The sequence below is a fragment of the Acipenser ruthenus genome, chromosome 41, assembly GCF_902713425.1.
Source record: "Acipenser ruthenus chromosome 41, fAciRut3.2 maternal haplotype, whole genome shotgun sequence".
Taxonomy (NCBI): Eukaryota; Metazoa; Chordata; class Actinopteri; order Acipenseriformes; family Acipenseridae; genus Acipenser; species Acipenser ruthenus.
Window position 1 is genome coordinate 3,274,595 of NC_081229.1, and position 24,632 is coordinate 3,299,226.

General features: G+C 39.2%; 2 protein-coding genes across 4 annotated transcripts in view; one reads left to right on the top strand and one right to left on the bottom strand.

Annotated features, from left to right (window-relative positions):
• The window catches only part of LOC117434154 (uncharacterized), a 12,644-nt gene extending 10,285 nt beyond the window's left edge, over nt 1-2,359 (top strand). For all 3 annotated transcript variants that reach the window (XM_059010747.1, XM_059010748.1, XM_059010749.1), the window contains exon 7: nt 1-2,359. This exon is cut by the window's left edge and continues 307 nt beyond it. The gene's annotated coding sequence lies outside the window, so the exon portion shown is untranslated.
• Nucleotides 2,360-4,943: 2,584 nt separating this feature from the next.
• Nucleotides 4,944-24,632, bottom strand: part of LOC117971309 (antigen WC1.1-like) — an 88,595-nt gene continuing 68,906 nt past the window's right edge. Inside the window, exons 23-34 of the mRNA XM_059010620.1 lie at nt 19,053-19,319; nt 12,672-13,016; nt 10,482-10,796; nt 9,793-9,879; nt 9,268-9,582; nt 8,140-8,442; nt 7,323-7,397; nt 6,535-6,864; nt 6,055-6,192; nt 5,494-5,592; nt 5,082-5,153; nt 4,944-4,999 (exon numbers count right to left, since the gene is read on the bottom strand). Of these exons, the coding sequence (XP_058866603.1) occupies nt 4,944-4,999; nt 5,082-5,153; nt 5,494-5,592; nt 6,055-6,192; nt 6,535-6,864; nt 7,323-7,397; nt 8,140-8,442; nt 9,268-9,582; nt 9,793-9,879; nt 10,482-10,796; nt 12,672-13,016; nt 19,053-19,319 (2,402 nt within the window). The remainder of the gene's footprint in view (nt 5,000-5,081; nt 5,154-5,493; nt 5,593-6,054; nt 6,193-6,534; nt 6,865-7,322; nt 7,398-8,139; nt 8,443-9,267; nt 9,583-9,792; nt 9,880-10,481; nt 10,797-12,671; nt 13,017-19,052; nt 19,320-24,632) is intronic.

Consider the following 24,632-nt stretch of genomic DNA (forward strand, 5'->3'; position numbering starts at 1 on the left):
GCTGCAAAATGCGGTGCCTAGGGCTGATTCATTAGCACTCCCCTGTTTTCACCAATGAGACCTGCTCAGGCTATGAGGGAAGTTTAGTGATCAGAACCTAGTCCCACCCACCCCAGATTAGTGCCATTTACATCACAAAACTAAACATTTTACAGTTTTGCGCAATGGGAGTCTTTGCATGAAGCAGAGCATTGGCTGGCTGACAGACAGAGGGTGTTCAGCTCAGGATTGAGGTGTGCTTGCGCACAGAGCTGCACGAGGAAAGCTCTCATTGCACCTGCCAGCCCCAAGCCTGACTCATTTGAGCGCTACGTTTAAAATGAAAAAATGCTGCATTCGGTTTTCAGTTTGCTATCAGAATTGGAACCCTATCTTGAGATGCATGGCGCCGTACCAATCAGGGCACGAACACTTGAACAGGTGGGTTTGGGACTCAAAAAGGTTTCAGGGGGCCACTTCTCTAGACTCGGCTCTTGTTTTTTTTTTTTTGTTTCTTATACATCTCAAGCTTGGCTGTGCAATCACAATAATTGGCGTTTTACAGAAGAGTAAAATTAAAGATCTTGGTGTATTTTTAATGATATGATTAGTAATTTGCTTTTTGCACTTACAGTGTGACGGGAGACCCAAGTACCTCAAAGAGAGTTTGCTAGAAAATGTTCGACAGCCGCTAATCACTCTTATGATCCACCGTTGGTTGTCCAATTTTCATTGCTCTGTGTTTTTTTGTTTTGGCTTCACCCACCACCCTTGCAAGTGTTACATTGTATAACCACCCTTTGTATGCAGCTCCAGAGCTGCACAACACGCCTACAGCTACAGCCAAAAGTGTTGCATCACCTCAAATTCGGGGGGTTGAGACATAATTCAAAATAAAAACATACAACTTTATGAACATCATTTCGATATTTTATTTAACATCATGTAATCAAAGAAACAACAAAATGATATCGCAAATAAAGTCTACCGGAAAAATAGTAGTACTGTTAGATTTCAAAATGTCACATTTTTCAATTTGTCATTTTTTTCAATAAGTATATGGAAAACTACAACACACTATGTCATTCAATATGTTACCGTAACATTATTCAGCAGGTTTCATTCGACGTTATGAATCAAAATTGGTTAATTCTATAGGGTGATGCTAAACTTTCGGCCATAGCTGTAGATCTAGGACCACCTTCATAAAACTCCATTTAGTTCATCTAGAGCCTTTATGAAGTATACCTGCTTATTAAGAGGACAGTTTGCCTCGAGGAAAGGTAGCATCGCAGAGAATAAAAGCAGCCCAACGAAGCACTTTCACAGGGACGCAAACGCCTGTGGACTGAGCGCTAGCAAGAACATTGTAACTGCAAAGCTGGCATTGTTGTTACTTGCAATGCTCTTGGTCTCGGCCGTGCGAGATGACATCCTTCAGTCGGTCAGCGATGTTGTGTTTGTTTTTCACATTAGCATTCAAAACCGATTTGAAATCTTGTTTCTCTGAAGTCGTTTTTTTTTTTTTTTCTTAAAAAGGAATATTTTAGTTCCCGGGATCCAAAATGCCACTTCAAGAAGAAAGTTTGCATAAAATGAATGCTGTTTCCATTTGTTAATGTGATAGGTACACGGTAATGAATGCAAAAAAGACAATTCATTAATTTATTAATATGTCTTGCGGTGACTGTCGTGTTAGGCATCATGTGTGTGCAAGTGCTTAACCACTCTGCTTAGTAAGCACTTAACTTACTAATCTGGACACCAAGGCAGCCTCGCTATCTCTTTCTAATATCTGACTTGTACAATGGCTGCTGTAACGTTTACATTTCCTAAAATATACCTAAGAGCTCGTCTATAGTAAAGGTGTGTATTCCATCTATATGTAAGGCTTTAGATTTTCATAAAGCTCACCTTTATATGTCCACATGTGTCAAACTATACTCAAAAGAAATGTCTGCTTTGTCAAGGTAATTCATTATTTTGTGTCTTAAACATATTAAACACACCTGCTGTGTTTATAAAATACATCATTTAATACATGTGTTTTCCTAGGAATATAGCATATGAAATAAGATAAACAGATGGGTCCTTGACTTTAGATTTTGGTTGTCAGCGTAGAGAGTTTTTTCTATGCTTTGCCGCAGGAAAAAGAAAAAGCAACTTTATATTGTTCTGTTCAAATCTTTGTGTAATCATAACTGAAAAGCATTCAAATATTCATCTATCCGGACAGAAAACCCTTTGAGAAACAGTAGCTTGTGGATATTAAAAAAACCCAAAAAACCATTTGTCTGCACTGTTTCCTGCTTGTTTACAAATAACTGTATACTAATAAATTATATTGCAATAAAGATCATAGTATGCATTTAGAATGCTGTTACATCTTCAGATCTGAAATTTTTTTTAATTGAAATCTTGCCTCCTCTTAATCTCACAAGATTAGTCTCCCAGTGAGATCAAAACTGCTTTCCCACGTGACCAGAGACCGAGGGTTATGACGTGTCACTATACCTAAGGAAATATTTAGCCTGTTGTGTGTTTAACATAAGAAGGGCCAGTGAATACTCAAGTTTGTATCTTTAAAGCTGCGCCCTCGATTCTTCAGTTGGTAATTCAGCGGCTCAGCCAGTTATGCCAGAGCTCCAGTAATAAAGTGTTCAACAAGAGAGGTTGTCTCATAAAATGTTCTGTCAGGGAAAGAGGTATCGGTGAAACTTGCTCAGTGAATGTACAGCTATGGTCAAAGGTTTTGCATCACCTTGAATTTTAGAACTGAGACTTGAGTATATTGAAAACAACAAAGCGGTATGCAAGTCAATATCTCAACATAACATTATTCAGCAGGTTTCATTCGACTTTCTGAAGCAAAAGGAGTTAATTCTATAGGACGATGCAAAACCTTTGGCCAGTTATTTTTTGTGACAATGCAGACTTTTTTTGCAGGCTGTTGCACATACATAGTAAGTACAGTTAAAGGAACCTTGAATACATTCTCCGTGTATTACATTAACCATTTTTGCAACAAAAACACATGCCATCCGCCAGATGATAAATTAGACTTTATTGTTTAAAAATAGAATACAGCCATCAAGCCATTGCACACTCTGCAAGAAATGCTATACGTTTAGAAATGGTACATTAAAACAGAATACATATATTCAAATAAAAAAAAAAAAACTAACATTTTAATATAGAAATCATTTTTTATCTGCACACCTAGCTCCAAATGAATTACAAACAGGGTAACTGTCAAGAGTTGGGCTCCAGGAATTCTGTAAATCCAAACTTTACAACAGAATTTCAAAACAATTCATTTTCAAACCAGATCCCCTTTCAAACTGCACACCACCACAATTACAGTCTGAAAGAGGGAACACAGACCCCTATTAAAACACAATCTGTATTTAAAGACTATGGACTGGATTTAAACAAAAACCTGACCAGAAGAGACATTGCTGGAAAAAACGGACACAAAATACACAGACAGCAGACTGCCAAGCGAATTTCCGTTACATTTGGAAATCTGTATATACCTTCATAATTGTGAGGGGGGTGCACACAAAAACCATTGTTATAACAATATGTTTCACAAAACCCACCCAATGGCTATAGTTACATTTTGAACTGTTTCAGTTACTTTGGTAGCCAGAAACAATGATTTTTTTAAAAAATATATATATATAAAATACTGATCTTTGAGGTTGCTTCAGTTAGCATTCGAGACATGGTTTCCTAATTTGATGCTTGTTTCTAACAAAATGCAATTTTGCAGCATAAAGGGAAAAATTCATACTTGACATGAAGCACTTTTATGAGAAGCCTGCTAAATATTCAGCCAATGGAGTTTCACCGTGAAATCCCAGAAGGCGGCTGGAACTGCAGTGAAACTGGCAGGTTTACAGTTAATGGCGCTCTTACAGCTCTAGAACTTTAGGGGGCTCCAGCTGCCCCTCTATTCTCCTCCCAGACACACTGCCAGCCTCACAGCGCCCCACCCTCTCCTGGAGACTCCTCCCCAACATCATCGTAGTCAGTCCTGTCAGGTGCAGCGGGTCCTTCTTCAGGGGGCAGTGCGGCCCGGGCACTCTCCTCTCCAGGGGGAGTGAAGGGAAAACCTGCCAAAGAGAGACACACACAATCAGGGACTGGTTGGGTTTACGCAGTGGGAGGGTTCACACAGATCTGGGGTCAGGGATTGGTTGAAGCAATGGGTGTGATTAGAGTGCCATGGGTGGTTTCTGAGAGATTCAGAACTTCTCAAACTCCACTGCCTGGTAGTGACACCTGCTGGAAGAGGTGGGAGTGGGGCAGTTACAGGCTCCCCCACAGCGTGCTGCTCCTGGGGCAGTAGGGTGTGCTGTGCTGAAGCGGGGCAGGATATGTGAGGGGCCATCCCAATCCCTCCCCACTATAGACTCCAGTCCCCCTTACCTTGGATGGGGTTCCCCTCACTGTCCTCCACATCATAGTAGCCAGAGGGAAGTTCGTCATAATGGAAACTCCCTAGGAACAGGAATCAAGGTTAGGTCTGGAGTTTGACCTGCTTTCACCCACAGCATATTAACTCCCTCCTATTGTCCACTAACAGACATACAGGGTTCACAGTGCTAAATAAAACTGTTTACATAACATTAAGACTGACCCATCAAATGCAGAAAAACTACTTGGCACCCTAGAATCAAACCCACTCTACTGCTCAACGGGCATGGCGGGGGATGTTGCACAGTCCTGGGACTTACCTGCACAAACAATATGCAGTGACTGAGGATATGACAAACGTGAGCTAAATTAGGAACCTGATTGAATACATTTACTTTCTCCAAGACTGGGTTTGGTGCAGGGCTTCTCTACAGGGCTTGTCTGCAAGAACTCACCTGATAAATCTTCTGGGTTACTGTTCATAGGGACGGCATCGTCATAGTACCCTGGGGTCTCTCCTTCCAGAGAGGGCATCGATTCACCTAAAAGAGACAGAGAACAGCATTAGTGTTACAGACCAGAGAGAGCACTGCTTCACCTAAACCAGACAGAGAACAGAATCGGTGATACAGGTGAGAGAATTGTTTCTTCATAGGTTTTTAACACAGCCCCCCCCTTACCTGGGATGGGGTTCCCCTCACTGTCCTCCACATCATCGTAGTCAGAGGGCAGCTCATCAGAAAGGAAACTCCCTGGAACAGGAGACAGGGTTAGTGCTGCCTGCTTTCACTCTGCAAATTCACTACCTGCTACTTGTTGCACACTGACTACTATTGTAGCTGTTGTTCAATGTTTGGATTACTGAATTCAGGATAGGAAATTAAACAGTGGTTTTGTGATCTACACCCTAAGTAACTACATATTATCTACTGTTTGCTGCTCTGTTCCTGTCTGTCTCCCACTCTTTGTAGTGTTTCCTGTGATGAGAGGTTTACAAGTCTGCTGCTTGGAGTCATGTTTGTGGATTGTGTGGCAGTGTGATGTGTGTGTGTTGGTTCTCTCTTTCTCCACTCCCCCTCCCCTCTTACTCACCTCTCCTGGGCGCATCATAGGTTCCCTGTCTGGCCAGTTTGTACTCAATCTCCTCGTAAACGGCTTCATGGAAGGGGTCAAGCTCCTCCTCAGCAATCCCTATGGGAGGAAACAGGCTCTCATTCACAGTGACACAGCTCTCCACACACTGTACTGAACAGCACAGCCTTCAGTGATCCACAGTGCATGAACACCATTTATTTTCTTTATTTAGCACTGTCATTTTAACAGCTCTTTAATTAATGACAGAACTTGTCAAGATTGTGTCCTCTGCTGCCCCTGCTGCAGCAGCCTGGTATCCCACATGAGGGTCAATACAAGCTTTTTCTCTAACCAGATCATTAATAGAAGAGAATGATTTATAAATTGTCATCTGAGATGCACAGAACAATGATCACTGCTATAAAGGATCTGGGTAGTGCATTTGTGTTGTCTGGAAAGCATTGCAGATTTAAAATGCTGGTGTAGGGCATTACTGAATACAATCCTAGAACAGCGCATTAGGACCTGAGTGTGTCACCTTCCTGAACTTGCGTCTCTTTAAAGGGATTTGTTCCCTACCTCTCCTCAGCATCCTGTTGTGCTGCAGCTGCCCGGCTAACAGGACCAACACCACAAAGAGCAGAGCTCCCAGCACGATGCAGGCTATCAATGGGATGGTCATGTCTCTCTGTGGCTGCAGCCTGGATGGAGAGGCTTCTGTTGGAGAGGAGGACAGACAGACAGACAAACACTTCTGTAAACAGTTGGGTACTGTACTGTAAATAAAGCAAAACAGCTGTATTCACATTGCTTACATAGGAAAGCCCTTACTGAGGCCTCCCTTCGTTTATCTACACGACTCCCAAATTCAGAATGCTACACAATAAGAAACAATTCCCCCTAGAGCTGTGCTTTTGTGTTTATGTTTATAAGAGTGTAGTCTGAAGTAAAACAAAATGAAATGACTTAATATTTGCAATGTAAGCAAGTACTCCCTGCCAAACACAACAGAGCATCTTCCCAGTACAGCTAATTCCCCATCTCCCCTGCTCAGATAACCCCCTCTCTCACCTGCACAGGTAACCCATGCGTCCTCTTTGTGGTCGCAGTCATTGTGTCCCAGTGGAGAGTGCCGGCAGTCCCACAGGTGCATCTCGCTGCCCCTGCAGTTCACCTCGTCCAGCCAGATGATGCCGTTCCCTTGTTCAAACGTAGCTTCACCCCCCCCTGCGCTCTCCGCTGCCCCACAGCCTACTTGTCTGCAGACCACCTGGGCATCCTTCAGGTCCCAGGAGTCACCGCAGACTGTCCCCCAGGACCCCTCGAACCGTACCTCCACCCGTCCGGAGCAGGAACTTGAGCTTCCAGCTAGCCTCAGCTCTGCTGGCTCTGGAATAAAACAGCAGGGCTTACTGAATCAGTTCAGCACAGAGGCTGCTGTGTGACTATTAGAGGTAGGCTTGGTATTCACATCTAGGAATGCACTGTTCCATTGTTCACTGAAAAAAAGACACATACCTTTCCCTTAAGGTCTGTTATAGGTTGTCCTGCTTTGTAGTCTCTTTACTATTGGAAACTATGAGATCGCTAATTTTAATCAGCACTGCAGCAGAAAATTACAAATTTGGCTCAAATGAACGGTAAACAGGCAACAATTCACAACTGTGTAGGAATAAGACATCTTTGACATGTTTGGATACCCTTCCCTACCTGTACTTAATACAGTATGTCTCTGTAAAATGACTAATTGTATGCATTACTTTTACAATTGCATATTTCTATGTGTGATATCAGTTAGAATTAATCTAATAATTCTCAAGGGTCAAGTGAATGAAATACGAACCCACCTGAGCAGTGCTCCTGAGTGAGGTCATCAGAGCAGTTCTTGGGTATGCTGGAGACAGTTGGCTTCTTTTCCACTGCTAAAAACAAACAAGAAAAATGTGTTTTATTCACACTGCTAAAGCATGGGTATGTTTTGTCTCTTGGTGGTGAGTATAGTGGAGACATGTCCACAGGGAAGCTCACAGGTGCAGTATGCCAACTTGTGTCTAAAGTTTCAGCTTGTAAACTCATACTGAAGGAATGAGTTTACAAGCTGGAATACGTTTTTTTGTTTATTTAGCAGACGCCTTTATCCAAGGCGACTTACAGAGACTAGGGTGTGTGAACTATGCATCAGCTGCAGAGTCACTTACAATTACGTCTCACCCGAAAGACGGAGCACAAGGAGGTGAAGTGACTTGCTCAGGGTCACACAATGAGTCAGTGGCTGAGCTGGGATTTGAACCGGGGACCTTCTGGTTACAAGCCCGTTTCTTTAACCACTCGACCACACAGCCTCCTGATTAAATAACTAAATCAATTAACAAATAACACTGTAGCTGAGCACAGCCCTGCTCTGGCCTCTCCAGTGTGGTGGGTATTACAGTAAGTTTGGTCAGGGCTCAGTATCTGCAGCTCTAGGGTTGGAGATATCAACTACACCCCTCTTAGGAAGAGCAGTGCCTCCAATAACACAACTTCACGTTGTATTGCTGGTGTTTCGGGACGCATGTTCTGGTTATCACTGGAACAGGATTTAAAGCTGTGGTCTTTCGGGTGACTGTTTAGCTGCTGAGCCATTAGGTCAGCAGCAGAAGAAAAACAGAGAGAGATCTTTACCTTTGCAGTCAATCTCAGCCACCTCATTGTCCCAGCAGTTGTTTTGACCCCAGGGTGAAGATGGACACTGCCACAGTGTAGAGTCATGCCCTCTACATTCAACATTATCAAGCCACTTGCGCGCACTGTTAGATGTTGAACTTTGCATTGTTATTTCAGAACTCTCTCCACAGTCGACCTCACGGCATATCATCTTAACTGTGTTTTTATTCATGCCGTTATGGCAGACGCTGCCCCAGGTGCCATTGTAGAAAACCTCTGCCAGTCCAGAACAGCCCCGAGACAGTCTCAGCTTCTTGAACTCTGTGTCACAAACAATAGAAATACGTTAGCAAGATGCATGTAGACATTCCAGATTACAAAACTTCTGCTTCATTAAAAGATTTTCAGTAAAAGTGAAATCATGAAATGGATTAACTACCCCCTGCCCGGTGGAGGCGAGCATACATACTCCTTGGTACATTTCTTAATTATTGGAAATGTTAAACAAATTGCAATCAAAATAAGCACAAATGCAATCACAATAAATAAATACAAACAGCTCAAGTAAAACATTTTAAAACCATTGTTGTGCGTTTATGTTTTCATTTATATTGCTTCCTTCATAACTTTCATATCTCACTAACACCTTACAAAATCCTACTGTTAAAATGAAAGGTAAAGTCTTATCCAACTGGCCTTTTCCCTTCCTTTTAAAACCAATTACCCGTCTTCATCTATTTTACATTTATCTGGAGAAGCGCTTATTCAATTGTGAAGCAACTTGAGGGTATCTAGGAGAGTCACTTTGTGTGTCAAACTTACATTATTACATGTGAATACAGTGAATGTAAATGTTTTTTTTTTTTAATGAGCATAGCCTGTAGTTTCATTTCCTGTGCGTGTATGAAGACACAAAATGAGTTTTGTTTGTGTGATTACTTTGCTGCAGCTTTCTATTGGTACAGTTATTGAATTGAAGTGTAAGGGTGTGATTCACAGAGTCATGTGTAACATAGAAAGAGTCACAGTAGTAAGATGGCTCACTAGTGACTGATACATCAGCATACTAAATGAGAATTTTGCATTTATTTTTGCAGGGGCTGGTGGCGGGCTGGTTACGTATAGTGAGTTATCGCAGTCCTGTACCTGAACACACGACTCCCGCGTCCTCCTTGTGTCTGCAGTTGTTTTGCCCCCACCCTCCTGAGGCACACCCCCACAGAGTCGATTCGTTCCCCTGACAGTGCAGCTCGTCCAGCCAGATGGGTCCAGTCCCCTGGCCGAAGGACGCTGACACTGAGGCGCTGAGTGCCGTCCCACACTGGAGCTGCTTACACACCACCTCAGCATCTGCCAGGTCCCAGGAGTCATCGCAGACCGTCCCCCAGGAGCCGTTGTGATAAACCTCCACCCTCCCAGCGCAGGCACCTCCTCCCCCAACCAGCCTGAGGCCCGTGTGATCTAGGGGGAAAAAATCACAAGCAGACATCAATAATACAATCACTGCAGCTTAGGCACAGAATCAGTTAGTAATAATATAAATAATAACCCTATGATAATGCATGCCGATTTTCAGATAAGAATCCTTGTCACAGACTGTACCCATGGCAGTAATGTCAGTATAGTCACATTGAAATAACTTATTAACACAAGAGTTTGAATTGCACTAACCTGAGCAGAGCGTAGTCCCTTCATTACTGGTGTTGCATTTACTTGGTAGAGGCCTGACTCGACCTGCTTGTGCTGGTAGCAATGGACCTGAAGATAATAAGAGTGAGCAGGGGGGGAATGAAACACGTCAGAGCTGAAGGAACAGCACCATTATTTACTGCATCTACAGCTTCTACATCAGTCTACAGTTTGTTATCTTGTATGTTGAATCAGTTAAAACATAAACATGGATTCAGAGTAATTCTGTTGTTTGGGCACTGTCTGTTCTTCCACCTGGAGCAAGCTCAAAGCTATTCAGAGATTTAGCTTTATAGAGAAATGAATAAACTCATAATGGTATTGGTGCTTTAGAACTCAGAACCAACATGGATAATTGAGAATTTAATTAAAAGTGTAAATAGCATTTCAAACTATATAAGCTTAAATGTGAGACAGTTTGCTTTATTTGTATGCATACATAATGTTTAAAATATCATAAACTGCACACATCTAATACACCCCAAATATGGGAACAGTTAATCAATACCAATGGGTATAAAAAAAATACTGTAACAGTAAATTGATTTCATTTACAATCCCACCAGATGGCAGTAGAAGATCTGAATAACTAGAATACCGAGATATGTTTAGCAGATAAGATGTTAAGTTACCTATTCAATCTTCCACCCATTAGAGTGGTTACTACTCACCTGAACAATTCACTCCTGCATCATTGCTATGAGTGCAGGCCCCTCGTCCCCATGCAGAGATGGAGCAATTTGATATGTGCGTCTCACTGCCATCACAGTCGAATATATCAGCCCGTACATCACCGCTGCCTTGACCAAACCAGGCCTGCCCCGGGACTGATACAGCGTACCCACAATTCAACTGCTTGCAGAGAACTGTGGCGTCCTGTAGATCCCAATAGCGATCGCAGACCGTCCCCCACTGACCATCGTACTGCAGCTCCACTCGACCAGAACAGGAGTCCGGGCCACCCACCAGCCTGTACTCAGTGTACCCTGCACACAGGGCAGCAGAGTGTGAGCAGGGCACAGCACAAGCAGAGAACCAGGACATGGGGTTTGCTTTACTCTAGCTATCACTCACAAAAGGGTTGCTATGTTCTTGTAATATTGGCCGCAAGGGCATGATTGGTGGGCATGCATTTCTTTAGCTTTCTAATAATTATGCACCAGTATTTATTTAATTACAGACTTCTGAAGAGTGACACACATCTAGAACAACTCAAACTAGGTATATGATCAACAACAGGCTTGCCAAAAATGAAGCAGCATTCAGCTAGCGGTATAAAACTGGTCAATTTCTATTGGAAGCAATGGCTCCATTGTATCCAATGTATATAAAAATGCTTTATGGTATGCTAAGCTTCTTGAGATTGTATTGGACATATACAGGATGTTTATTACAGTTATTACAAATAGTATACCATGTAATTGAGGCAGGCATTTATCTCTCACAATACTACAAAACCTATTCCCGGACCTACATTTTCCAGGAGAGAAACATTTAAAATGCTATTCAGCACTGTGACAGAAATACAATGAGTTCTGGTGATAAATCTTCCTCCCGACCTGTGAGGGCGCTAAAGAACGGGAGGAGAAGTATCTGGAAGGGCTGGCCTGACAGTTCGTTTCCGGGACCGGGAAGTGGGTCAGCCTGGAAGGAAGCGAGACTCTGTTGTAAGACCGTATTGATTTGACAGGTAAACGAGGGGCAGCTGTAAGTAATAAGGCAGCTGCAACCGTTTACCTAGATATCATGCGGGATTACATATAGGGGCCAGGGTAATGCTGTTCTTTTCCTTCGTTTTGGGTAAAGCGCGAGAGAGAGAAGGACTGAGAGAGGAGCTCTCAATAAATAAAGAAAAGAGACGTGAGACGTGTTTTTGTGTTGTGTTTGTCTGTGTGGTAATTGTTTGTGTTTTACTTCACCAGACAGTTAGAGCACATCTCCGGAGCTGTCGCCGAGGGTCAGCACAATCCGGAGCACCACTGCACTAACCGTCACGAAATACTTGTGTTTGCACTAAGCACCAGCACGACTGCACTCACCCAGGACTGGTGACCGTGTGTTCTTTTTTGTTCGGGACTGTGCCCTGTTTTGTTATCCCCGTGCTTTACACATTGGTGTGTATAGCCGGGGGTTTATTAGTTGACGGTCACCAGACCTGGATTATAAATAAAACACAATTTTCCACTGTATACCGTTGTCTGCCTGTTCACTCCTGCATCGCATCACCGCTACACCTGTTCCCCTTCACTAGCCACTTTGCCACAAGCACCCAGAGCTTCCCTGTATTTATTATTTTCCATATGTCCTGGTGTGAGCTTCCATTAGTTGTATAGGTCTCCTTTGTGCAGTTTTAAAAGAAGCACAGAAAAATATATATTTTCAATTTATAACAATAGCAGCAACACCAAGAGACCTCCTCAGAGCAGCTCACAATTCACAAAACAGTTTCAAGAGAAATCTGACTGAGGCCAGCAGAGAGTTCCAAAGGTTAGGAGGATAATAGGAAAAGGCTCTTTCTCCCTTTGCTAAGGAATTGCAAGCGCCCTGTGTCAGGAGAATGCAAAGTGTGGCTAGGGACGTAAAGAGAGAGCAGTTCAGACAGATAAGGCAGAGCAAGGCCATTCACACACTGATAACCAATGTAATGAGGCTGTACAGGGGTAATATAAACATGCTGTCTGGTTAAAAAAAGTTTTCAGTTTGCATGTCTTACTTTCTTTTACACTTGAGCCTCCTAAAGCAAAATCACAGAGCCCACATTGTAAAAACTTTACTCACTGAAACATTTGTCTAAATGACTTGCTTGATATCCGCCCATAATGTTTATGGCCCCAGGTTAATAAACAAAGTTATAGACTCACCGAAACAGACAAGGCCCACGTCGTTCCTGTGTGTGCAGCTCTGCTTCTTGCTGGCTGAAGTCAAACACCTACTGAGGTGAGGCTCCTTTCCCAGGCACTGCATCTCCTCAGGCCACACCGTACCCTGCCCCTCTCCAAAAGGGGCTCCTCCCAGCACCTCTTTAGGAATTCCACACTTCAGCTCCCGACAGACAACCTCTGCATCCTGCCAGTCAAAGTCAGCATCACAGACCGTTCCCCAGGTCTCTTCATGCTGTACTTCAACTCTCCCAGAACAGAGATCGCTGCCACCACTTAACCGCACTCCTCGATGGTCTGAAATCACAAAACTGCAGACATTAGACTCTGGGGGCAAAGCAACAACAGTTAACAGTCAATAACAAACTTCACCTTGGAAATCATCTGAATATTATTATTCAGTTAATTCTTTCACTGAACCGCATACAAATATGACATGGTAATTCAAATATATTAAATTAAAAGTAAATAATATGCCATTGATGTAGCAAGATAGCAAGATGACATATTTTGAATGAGAGAGTTCAAGAGAGCAATAAAGGATCCTGTCAGTAAGGCTGCCACCTAAACATCTTTATTTCCTTCATTATAAAACTCTGGGCACCTGACAAGTCTGATTCACTTATCTCTCTGGTACATTTTCATATTGTGTTACAATCACATACTGACAGAAAGGCTTTTAAATGATCCATTATTAAGCAACAAAATGAAGACCTGCCTATTCCTGTTTTGTTTGTAGTCATGCTTGTTCTATATATATACAGAGCAGTGAACAGTTTATGCTGCCACAGTGCAGTAGTCTATAGATGTGAAATGAGCAAAACTGTCATTAGTGACAAGTAGCAGTGTGGGGATGGTAATTTAAAACGTCAGTTTCTGTCTTTATCTATTCAAACAACACACTTCCTGTCCTATCCAAAGGACATTGAGCTTAGTTGAAAGAGCAGCAATATAAGATTAGCTCATATTAACAATAGAGTGAATTCGTATTGTGGTTTCGACAAGATCAGCAAGCTGCCCTGCCATATCAGAAAAAGATGTGAGGGAGTTCTGATACTTTCTAATGAGGAAGCTGCTGAGTGAGGAGGTTAACAAAAGGTTTTGATCGCATGCAAAGGAAGCCTAATTATTGTTCTTTTTTCACTGATCAATGCAGCAATTAATGCAGCTAAACAGGATGTATTAGTCTGACCTTTGGAATGTAAAATCTTTGAACAGTGTTTTGGTGCCACCTAGCGGACACATTGCAGCACTAACCTCTGCCAAGATCCTGCAGGCAAGCTGTTATAACGGCCTATTACAAAAAGTAGTGAGGGTTATTTGTACATCTATTTAAAGAGGTTGAAACTCGGTAAATAAATAAATTGCCCTTGCCCTTATATGTTATCATTCATTGTCTAGTATCATATTCCAGTTCATAAGAAGAATGAAACAATGTGAGAATCCTACACTGTTTTCCTGAAACATGCATTTTATACTGGGTTCAGATACCATAGCGTTGTGTGGATCTGGAGACGACAAAAGGGTCACAATCCCTGTTTTCTGGTGAACAGGTAATACAATTAAATGTTTTATTTGTTTGTATATTTTATTGACTAATAAAACAGCCAACACACGTGTATAACAACATCCTTGTTTGTGGATCTAAGTATTGAAGGGGGTTTCTGAATATTTTCAAATAGATTTGTGTATGCAGATTTTGTAGATTTTTTTTTTTTCAGAAAGCTCAGTTTCAGTTTTGTGTTACAGGATATTCTTCAGGGACAGCTGAAAGACAATTTAAGTTTCTGGCCTCGGTACAGCAACACGGCAGTAAAAACGACAGCGTCCTGGATGAGAGGAAAATCCGCTTCCAGTCGGCTTTTAAAACACTCGCTGAGGAAACTAAGTGCCATTGATTGGTACTCAGTTGTAGAGGTGAGGGAAGGACACAATGTGAGAACGGGAATGAAGACTTGCCAGACTAGATTGTGTGTATGTTGATGTAATATAGATAACGTATTCGTTCGAATTTAAGACGCAGCCCAAATTTCCCACCCTCGATTTGAGGAAAAAATAAAACATCAAATGAATTTACAAAGACACAACCTCAGTTACGCACATGGAGGCAGTTTGCGAGCGTCTGCTATCACACACAATTACAGTGATGTGCTGCTTCTCATTTCCACTCGTGATTACTCACACCTGTTTTTCTCTCAATTTGTGAACTGTGGTATTGCTTGGCATGTCGAAATATACAAGGGTCTGGTCAGCATTTCCGATCTGTCCAAGCTGGTACTGTTTGTTAAAACTGAGCCTAATAACGAAACGCTGAAATTGTAAAAGTGTCTCTTCGAATTCCTCAGGAAGATAATCACTCTATTTTGAAAATGGCTGCCTCGTCTATGTCACGGATGATTCTAGATCTGTCAGTGCCGTTTTTGTTCGTCTTTTCTCAGCAGTAAGTCACGTTGCTGCTTGTGTACTCAGGTAGTCTTGTCTTTTGTTGTTGATTATAATGCGCGCATCACTATACTGTACTCGAATTTAAGACACGGGCTACTTAATTCTTCGAGCTCGATTAACAAAGACACCTGGCTATTGCTCGTGCACATTATTTTTAGCAATGTTTTTTATTTATTTAAATTATGTGAAATGATGTATTTGTGAAGTCAACCTTATTCAGTCATTTATAGATAGAATCTGTTGTGGATCTGTGAAATTGTATTTACATTATGAGAGACAGAGATTATTAAATAGGCCTAGGTATAATTTTTTTGTAACGGTACAATGTGTGCTATTATTATTATTATTATTATTATTATTATTATTATTATTATTATTATTATTATTATTATTAGTTGTGATTAAGCAGTAGCTTATACTAAACAGTTCCCTGCTCATATCCTGTTGTTATAACACGCATATTGTTCACGTAGAAAGGAGCTGCTGTGTGTAGAAACAAACAACGATGCAGAAAGTTATCAGCAGTAACATTAGATTCTTACCATATTTTAAATGCTGAAAACAAAACTATGGCTGGAAAAATAAAAGTATATTGGGAAATATTCAGATTTATATTTAAATTTGGGGACATTTTAAAAATACTATAACGTTAAAAAAAGAAACTAGAATCAATGAAGTAAAGATTATTTCATCTTCCCTCGTATTGCTGATTTGAGAGAAATCAAACCTTAAACGAGCAGAAATATCTCTTTACACAACCTCGCCTACCTGACGTTTTATGTTCATACATTTACACTCTATTAACCAACATTTCCTCTGTCATTTTATAAACGGATCCAGCAGCCGGTAACTTTATACATGTTCTGATTACTTCATACATTTACCCATGGACGTGGTTATTTGATAAATGAAGTGTCATGTTAACAAATGACACAGAGATCTGATAGATCCATCAGCCTCAGGACTATTTTGTGTTTTTCCAAGACAGTATTATGTTTCCTAATTTTTTGTTAAATCATTTTCATATTTTCCTGTACATTTACAATATTATTCTTCCACATTGATGATTAAGGTAAATCTAGTTTTGTGTTTTGCATTCTGTAAGTTAAATAAACTTTCACTGTGTGTTAAACAGTGACTAATAATAATGAAATAATAAGTTCAGTGTTTCATGAGGCTTCACTTTCCCTGCTATTTTGTAAAGATAATAAATAAACAAAATTAAACTTATATAAAAGGATTCCTTATGGCAGGCAGGCAGACAGACAGGCAGACAGACAGACAGACAGACTGCAGCACTTTGTATTTAGGGACCAGCAACTCGCCTCATGTGCACTTCTTCACCTGCATGAGGAGGACACTATCCTTTTATATTCACCTGCCTTGAATCAATGACCATATTGAATAATTGTTTGGTCAACCAATCAGGGTCCTGCATTCTTACATGGGAGGGAAAGGAGGGAGCTAGGGACAGGGCCAGATTAACCCACCACTGGTCTCTAGGCAAACATACACTTGAGGGCCCTACCCTCTAACATGAACAACATCAAACAGCAGACATGTACACACGTTTACACTTACTCCCATACACGTGCCATTTGTTAAGATCAGGGGTGCGTTCAATAGGCAGAGATCTCCAGAGCGTTACGTGGTGCTTTCTATTGAACGACCTGCATGCTGAGAGCGCTGCCTAACAGTAGCGAGTCAAGCTCAGAGCTGCCTCGCTGGAGGTCCAAAAAGGGTAGCCTGCATTATCAGTGCGGTGGCTGCAAATAGATTTTTTCAAATATGGATTTGTGTGATCAACACATGTGTGATAAGTAATATTTTTGGGCTTTTTAAAACTGATTATGTGATGATTGTATTAGAAAAAGAAATATGGACTATTTATAACTTGACAAATATGACAAGATGCTAAACCAGAAAAAAAGTGTCAGTAACTTTACATTACAAAAATACAGGAGTTGTAATTACATATATATATATATATATATATATATATATATATATATATATATATATATATATATATATAGACACACACACACACCAAAAAGGCAATAAAGCAACTGTTTGAATACTAACATAGTTACAGGGTGCCGCGAGAGAGTGCTCTGCTATTGAACGCACGGCTGGTTTACCAGTATTGTTTTACAATGTTTTTTTTTTATTATTTGTAGAGCAAACTTTTCTTTTCTCACAAGGGTTTAGGATAGCATTCAAGGTTTTGATCAGAATCTGTGAATTATGCTGCATTATGATGAATTCATTTTGACGAAACTTTCACACAATGTTCTAAACTGAACGACTGAGTGAACCTGACAGAAACAGTCCCAGTGAAGACAGTGTGCTAAATACATTTAAAAATAAACCCTGAAGCTTACTTCTAATCCTGTAGAGGAGCTTGAAAACCACGTTTCCCAATGTATTGAACAAAAAGAGACACCAGTTTGAATGTGAACCAGGGACCGTAGACAGCTTTGATCCACGTTGTCGTCCCATTAAAAATGTGATACTTCTATTTTTATCATGTATAAGTTCCAAAACTGAAACACAGATCCACAACAAAGTTTGGTTTTGATTAAACATATTGAAAGCAAATTTGATATCCTGAGCGCCCGTCTCTCCCTAGCAAACACGGATTCTGACAGGAAATAGACCACACCCACAAACATAGAGACTTGGGAACACAATTACTAAAACAAGTGAATACTAATGTAAAAAACACAACAGCATACGAAACACTGCACTGCTGATACGTGCTTTACTGTAGAAGTGGTTGCTTTGTTTACATGGCCTGGCTTGCTAGATGTGTTTTATAACTCCAGTACAGGACTATCCTGGTCCCCGCATCGGCACCGCAGCACCAAATACACTTTAAAGTGGCTTCTTTTCTGCTTTTTAAGACACAAAATCATCTATAACATCATCAAAATCAAGCGAGGTGGTGATTTTGCACGCAACACAAGTGAGACTGCCCTGCCTACACTGACAAGAAAAGAAATGACTGTGTTGAAACAGTGCCAGTGTCAGGGAGTAAAGTTCTACTTTGCCTACCCATTAATCCAGTCCTGACTAGGGAGACAATTTCCATACAAGGATAGGAAAAGGTAACTCAATCCCTGCCAGCCCATCACCACAAACACACAACACATACATTCATAGTTTACATTAATATTGTGAAACGGGACACTTCACAGTGTCACAGAATTACTGATGAAAATAATAATTCTGATGAAGTCAAAAGAGTTTGGTGTTTACACACATATTTATACTGTATAATCGTAGTATTTGAGTTTCCTGATTGCAATGAGAACGACTCGGAATGATTGCAAGCATCATACAAAGGGAAGGGGGCTGTCAATCAAAGGAAGACTAGAAACTTAACCTGAAGATACTTACCCTTTAAGTACTGCTACAATCCGATGATTTCTAAATTGATAGATTACAAATGTATCTCAAAACCTGAAATACATCCACACAAAGTGCAATACATGTGTTAACTGGATCACAAATTAAAAAAAAAAAAAAAAAAAAAAAAATGGGAGGAAATTCATCTTAAATACGCAGTGTCAGAGATGAAGACAATGGCAGAAATAGCAGTGATCTGTGTTGATTGATTTAATTACAGAAGCACCTGCCAACCGAGAATCTACTATCAGTGCTCTAGTCTGTCATATTTAATGTCTTGCCCATGAAGGTGCTTTTCTGTATTATTGAATATGTGTCTGGGATTTCATGTGCATGACACATGAATCAGTGTGATGAGCTGCACATTGTAGAAGTGCTACAGAGGGCAGGTGGTCCTGTTTGTCTGACCCCTGTATATTGAGTAAGTGTTTCTGTGATGGAATGTGTGTCTCTTACCTGAACAGATCACTCCAGCGTCCCTGGCAGGAGTGCAGCTATAGACCTTACCCCACCCAGGTGACCAACAGTCCCGCAGGGCAGATTCAGAGCCGCTGCAGGAAACATAAGCCAGCCAGATGGTTCCAGAACCGGCTCCAAAGTGAGCCTCGATTGGTGCTGATACAGCAGATCCACAGCCCAGCTGTTTACACACAACTCTAGCATCGCTCATATCCCAGCCACCACTACAAACTGTCCCCCACTGTCCGTCATGAAGAATCTCCACTCTCCCAGCACAGGGACTGCCTCCATTCACCAGCCTCAGATCATCACCGCCTTTAAAAAGAGAAAAGGGAATCAGAGAAGGGAGTCTGCACAGGCCCTGCCACAAGAGAACACGAGTTTATAATCACACACTGTTTACACTGCATGGAGTTGTATTATTCTCCAGATCACAGAGCTTCCCAAGTAAACATCAGCAGTAAAACTCCTCTATATATATTTCATGTATAGAAATGTTTTCATGATGTTCACACGCTGCATAAGGCGTGTGCTAAGAAGGGTTTCCACCAAGTCTCTGAGATAACACTACAGCAGGTAAAGTACCTGACAAATATTAAACTTTTCTAGAAGCGTAGCACAACCCTGATAAGCATGCATACATCATATATAATTGTTCAAATACAAGCTTACTATTGTAGGAAATGTCATTGACATGTATTTGATGCTTCATATTTGGAACTCATAATTATGGTTCTGTTCATTCTAGCAGTTTTATTTGTATATTTAGAAGCCAGTTCAGAATATTTGAGAGGCTCTTTGTAGATACCTAGTTAATGTTTCACCCAGGCGTTTAGCATCAATAATACAGCAATAAGGGCTGTTTCTGAGGACACTGTAGTGCTTAATGACATGGAGGTGTTACTCTTGGTCCAAAGAAGCAAAGTGAATGACAGAATAAAAGGCAGCAATGGTACAAGAAGCTCTACAATGCCCAGAACAATGATGTTGTTACTGCATCCACTTATTTCTAATTTTTATCATCTGTATGAGATATTTTCAAAACTATTTATTATTCAAACACTAACAGGAATTAAACATCATGTCATTAGAATTACACAGCAGTGCGCATTTCAAAATGCAGTGAGCAGTATTGTGTAGAATGAGTAACATCCTACGGCATTGCTTTTGAATGCTACACAATGTAAAGTGCAGAGCGCAATTACTGAGTAATGGAAACAGAAATACCAGACATCAACTTTCCATACCCATCTGTGTACAACATGCAAGTCAGCAGCTTTATTTATTCATTTCTTAATACATTCAAACGACTCTATAATAAACACATAAATGATCTTCTCCACACATATATTCACAATGCAGGAGTATCAAGTTCTTCCCGACAATGTTAAGGATACATGGAATACATTTAGAATTCAAGTTTCATATCGAGAGTTTCTTTTAGTTTTCTTTTTATAGAATAAAAACGAGAGTCATGTTATAACAGCAATAAGCCACTCCTCATGCCTCACAGCCCACCCAAGTGTGCAGTTATTAGAAACAGCACCGACCAACACGGAACACAACCAGAACACTATACAAGTGGAACGGAACACAACCAGAACACTATACAAGTGGAACGGAACCCAACCAGAACACTATACAAGTGGAACGGAACCCAACCAGAACACTATACAAGTGGAACAAAATACTTTTTATTTTACTTTTTATTACATTTTAGTTATTTATTTAATTATTTATTTATTACATTTAGACAGTAACCAAAAACACAGTAAACCCTGTCTAATGCTGCTCCTCTACATACCAGCATTATGTATCGGCATCATTTTGGGGTCCCAGACAAAGAAGTAATTTTGTAAAGTTAAAATTTCAGGGTACCTGAACAGAACTCCTACTGTATGTACTTTAATAGAGATTTTCAAAGTGTTAAATTAGTTTGTCATTTATACCTTTTTCAGGTACATTACTACATTTCACAGCAGCTCCCTCTATCAAGCAGCACACTGTATTGGGCAGCACACTTTTCTGGTCCTATGCGATGCCGGGTTAGACAGGTTTCTCTAGACACTCTTGCAGGGCTTCTCAAACCCGGTCCTCTGGACCCCATGTGTCTTCTGGCTTTCATTCCAACTGAGCTCTCAATTACTTAACTACAAACGCTTAATTCAACTTATAATTTGCTTAATTAGACCTTTTTAATTGTTCTCAGCTCCTAAAAAGTTGCAGAATTTAAGTTAACTTGAAATCTCCAGGTGTTTAAGAGCTGAACACAATTTGAAAGGCCTCATGAAGTGAATTATTAGTTCAATTAAGGGTTTAGTGAAGTAACTGAGAGCTCGGAAGGAAGACCAGAAGATACTGGGGTCCCGAGGAGCGGGTTTGAGAGCCCCTGCTCTATATGATGCTTCACATTCTGTAACAAAGCAATACTGAAAGAAACTAGAATTCAATAAGAAACGTTTCGACTAGAAGTCTTTATCAATGTCTTCAGTCCAAACAAAGAGTTCTAATCGAAAGGATCCTCATTTATTTATTTATTTATTTATTTATTTATTTATTTATTGTATTTCTTAATTCAACACTATTTAAGTGTTTAATAGCTGTGGATGAATCTCTGTAATATGTTTTACAAATGCTCCATTGCTGACTGACTGCCTGTTGTATGAAACACATTTCATATAAAGATATTTAGCTGAAATATTAATTGTTAGTGTTTATAGATATAGTATATTTCTTTATTTTATTTCAATACTGGAATGTTCCAACTGTAGGATATATTTTCTTCTTCAGACATTGTTTGAATGAAGTGCAGCAAAAAAAGTCTTTTTGAGTGTTTTGCTTTTCTTAGGAAAATAAACATTCAAAATAAACTGCGCTATTTTACTTTTCCTATTGCCCCCTAAATGCTTTTGCACTGTAATACCCTGACACACCCAGGGCCAGCAAGGAAACACAATGTAGCATAACATGAAATCATAATAATAATAATAATAATAATAATAATAATAATAATAATAATAATAATAATAATAATAATAATAATAATAATAGAATGAATTAAGAAAAAAAAATCTAAACATTAAACCCTGCAGTAGACCTATTGGGTTATGTCTGGTTTGATTTTGCCAGTAACTACGCTGACACAATTTAAAAATAATTATAATAATTCATAATACATTCATATGTGTTGTGCTGTTTTTTTTTGTTTGTTTGTTTTGTGTTTGTTTTTTTAAGTTGTAAAAGGCAGTTCAAATTCTTGCCAAATTGTATTTTTATCAGCGAGTCACATTAGCCAGTCACAATTTCTTCAAGTCAGTTGTAAAGCCTAAATTCAGCTGTACCTGGGTAACATTTCACACGATGTTTTAATGTAGATATACCAATATAAGAAATGTACCTGAAGCAAAAGCAAAGATTCTGTTTGCTGTTTTTATATCTGTATATATTATAATTACAAATGTTAATTAGATCAATAATAATAATAATAATAATAATAATAATAATAATAATAATAATAATAATAATAGCTGTATAATACTCTTTGTCTCTCATAATGTAAATGCAGTTTTACAGATCCACAACAGATTTCATCTATAAATGACTGATTAAGGTTTACTTCACAAATACATAATTTCACATAATTTCAATAAAAAAATGTAAAAAAATAAAATAAAAAACGTGCACGAGCAATTGTTAATCGAGCTCAAAGAATGCATTCTATTTTAATCGTAACTCCTCGATTTTGTATTTGTAATATGTGAAGTCAACCTTATTCAATCATTTATAGATGAAATCTGTTGTGGATCTGTGAAACTGCATTTATATTATGAGAGACAGAGATTATTATACAGGTATATTTATCTGCTATTATTATTATTATTATTATTATTATTATTATTATTATTATTATTATTATTATTATTATTATTATTATTATTATTATTGTGTGTGGAATACTATAGTTTGTCTGCAATTCAACAGATGTCACAGCACGAGACCGGGCTAGCCAAACCCTTAGACCAGTGGTTTGCACCCTGCTAGTAGCATTGCTGACATCATTAAAAATAATTTAAACATTCAGAATACATTCATATGTGTTGAAATGTTTTTTTTCTTTTTTCTTTTCTTTTTTTTTTTTTTGCCACATTTAAGTTGTAAAAGCCAGTTGAAAATCTTCAGCTAAATTTAATTTTTGTCAGCTGGTCGGATTAGCCAGTCACAATTTCTTCAAATCAATCGTAAAACCTAAATTCAGCTGTACCTGGGTAACATTCCCGCTATTTTTAAATATAGATATACCAATATAAGAAATGTACCTGAAGCAAAAGCAAAAAATATGGTTTCTGGTAATTACGTAATTCTCTCTTTCAAATCTGGCGTGTGTAATGTGCAGTGTAATCTTGTGTGCTTGTATATCAGTGATCTCGGTGCTGCTGGTTTTATTCACCCAGGTGCAGATGTTGGGTTTATTTCTAGCAGAGAGCTGTGTCAGGGTTCTTAATCATCAATGTGGAAGAATAATATTTGAAATGTACAGGGAAATGTGAAAATGATTTAACAAAAAATTATTTAAACATTATACTGCCTTGGTAAAACATACTGATCTTGATACTAAATAGTCCTGGGGCTTTGATGGGTCTATGAGTTCTCTATGTCATTTTCAACATGATGATTCATTGTATTAGTATTAGTAATAAGTAATACAAATAATAATAGCACATAAAAATATACTTGTATAAAAATATTAAAATTGAAATGCAACAGATTTCATCTGTAAATGATTGAATAAGGTTGACTTCACATATACAAATGCAAAATCGTGCAGTTACGATTAAAATAGAAAGCATTCTTCGATCTCGATTATCAAAGTCACCTGGCTATTGCTCGTGCACGTTATTTTTAACTGTTTTTTTTAACTATTTAAATTATGTTAAATTATGTATTTGTGAAGTAAACTTTATTCAGTCATTTATAGATGGAATCTGTTGTGGATCTGTAAAACTGCATTTACATTATGAGAGACAAAGATTTTTAAATAGGTACTGTAACGGTACAATGTGTGCTATTATTATTATCATTATTATTATTATTATTATTATTATTGTTATTGTTGTTATTATTATTATTATTATTGATTAAGCAGTAACTTATACTAAACACTTCCCTGCTCATATACTGTTGTTATAACACGCATATTGTTCAGGTAGAAAGGAGCTGCTGTGTGTAGAAACAAACAACGATGCAGAAAGTTATCAGCAGTAACATTAGATTCTTACCATATTTTAAATGCTGAAAACAAAACTATGGCTGGAAAAATAAAAGTGTATTGGGAGATATTCATATTTATATTTGGGGACATTTTAAAAATACTATAACGTTAAAAAAGAAAATAGAATCAGTGAAGTAAAGATTATTTCATCTTCCCTCGTATTGCTGATTTGAGAGAAATCAAACCTTAATACGAGCAGAAATATCTCTTTACACAACCTCGCCTACCTGACGTTTTATCTTTATATATTTACACTCTATTAACCATTTTGTATAAACGGATCCATCAGTATAATGTTTTGTTTTTTTGTGTTTTTTTTTTGTTAAATCATTCTACATTTCCAATATTATTCTTCCACA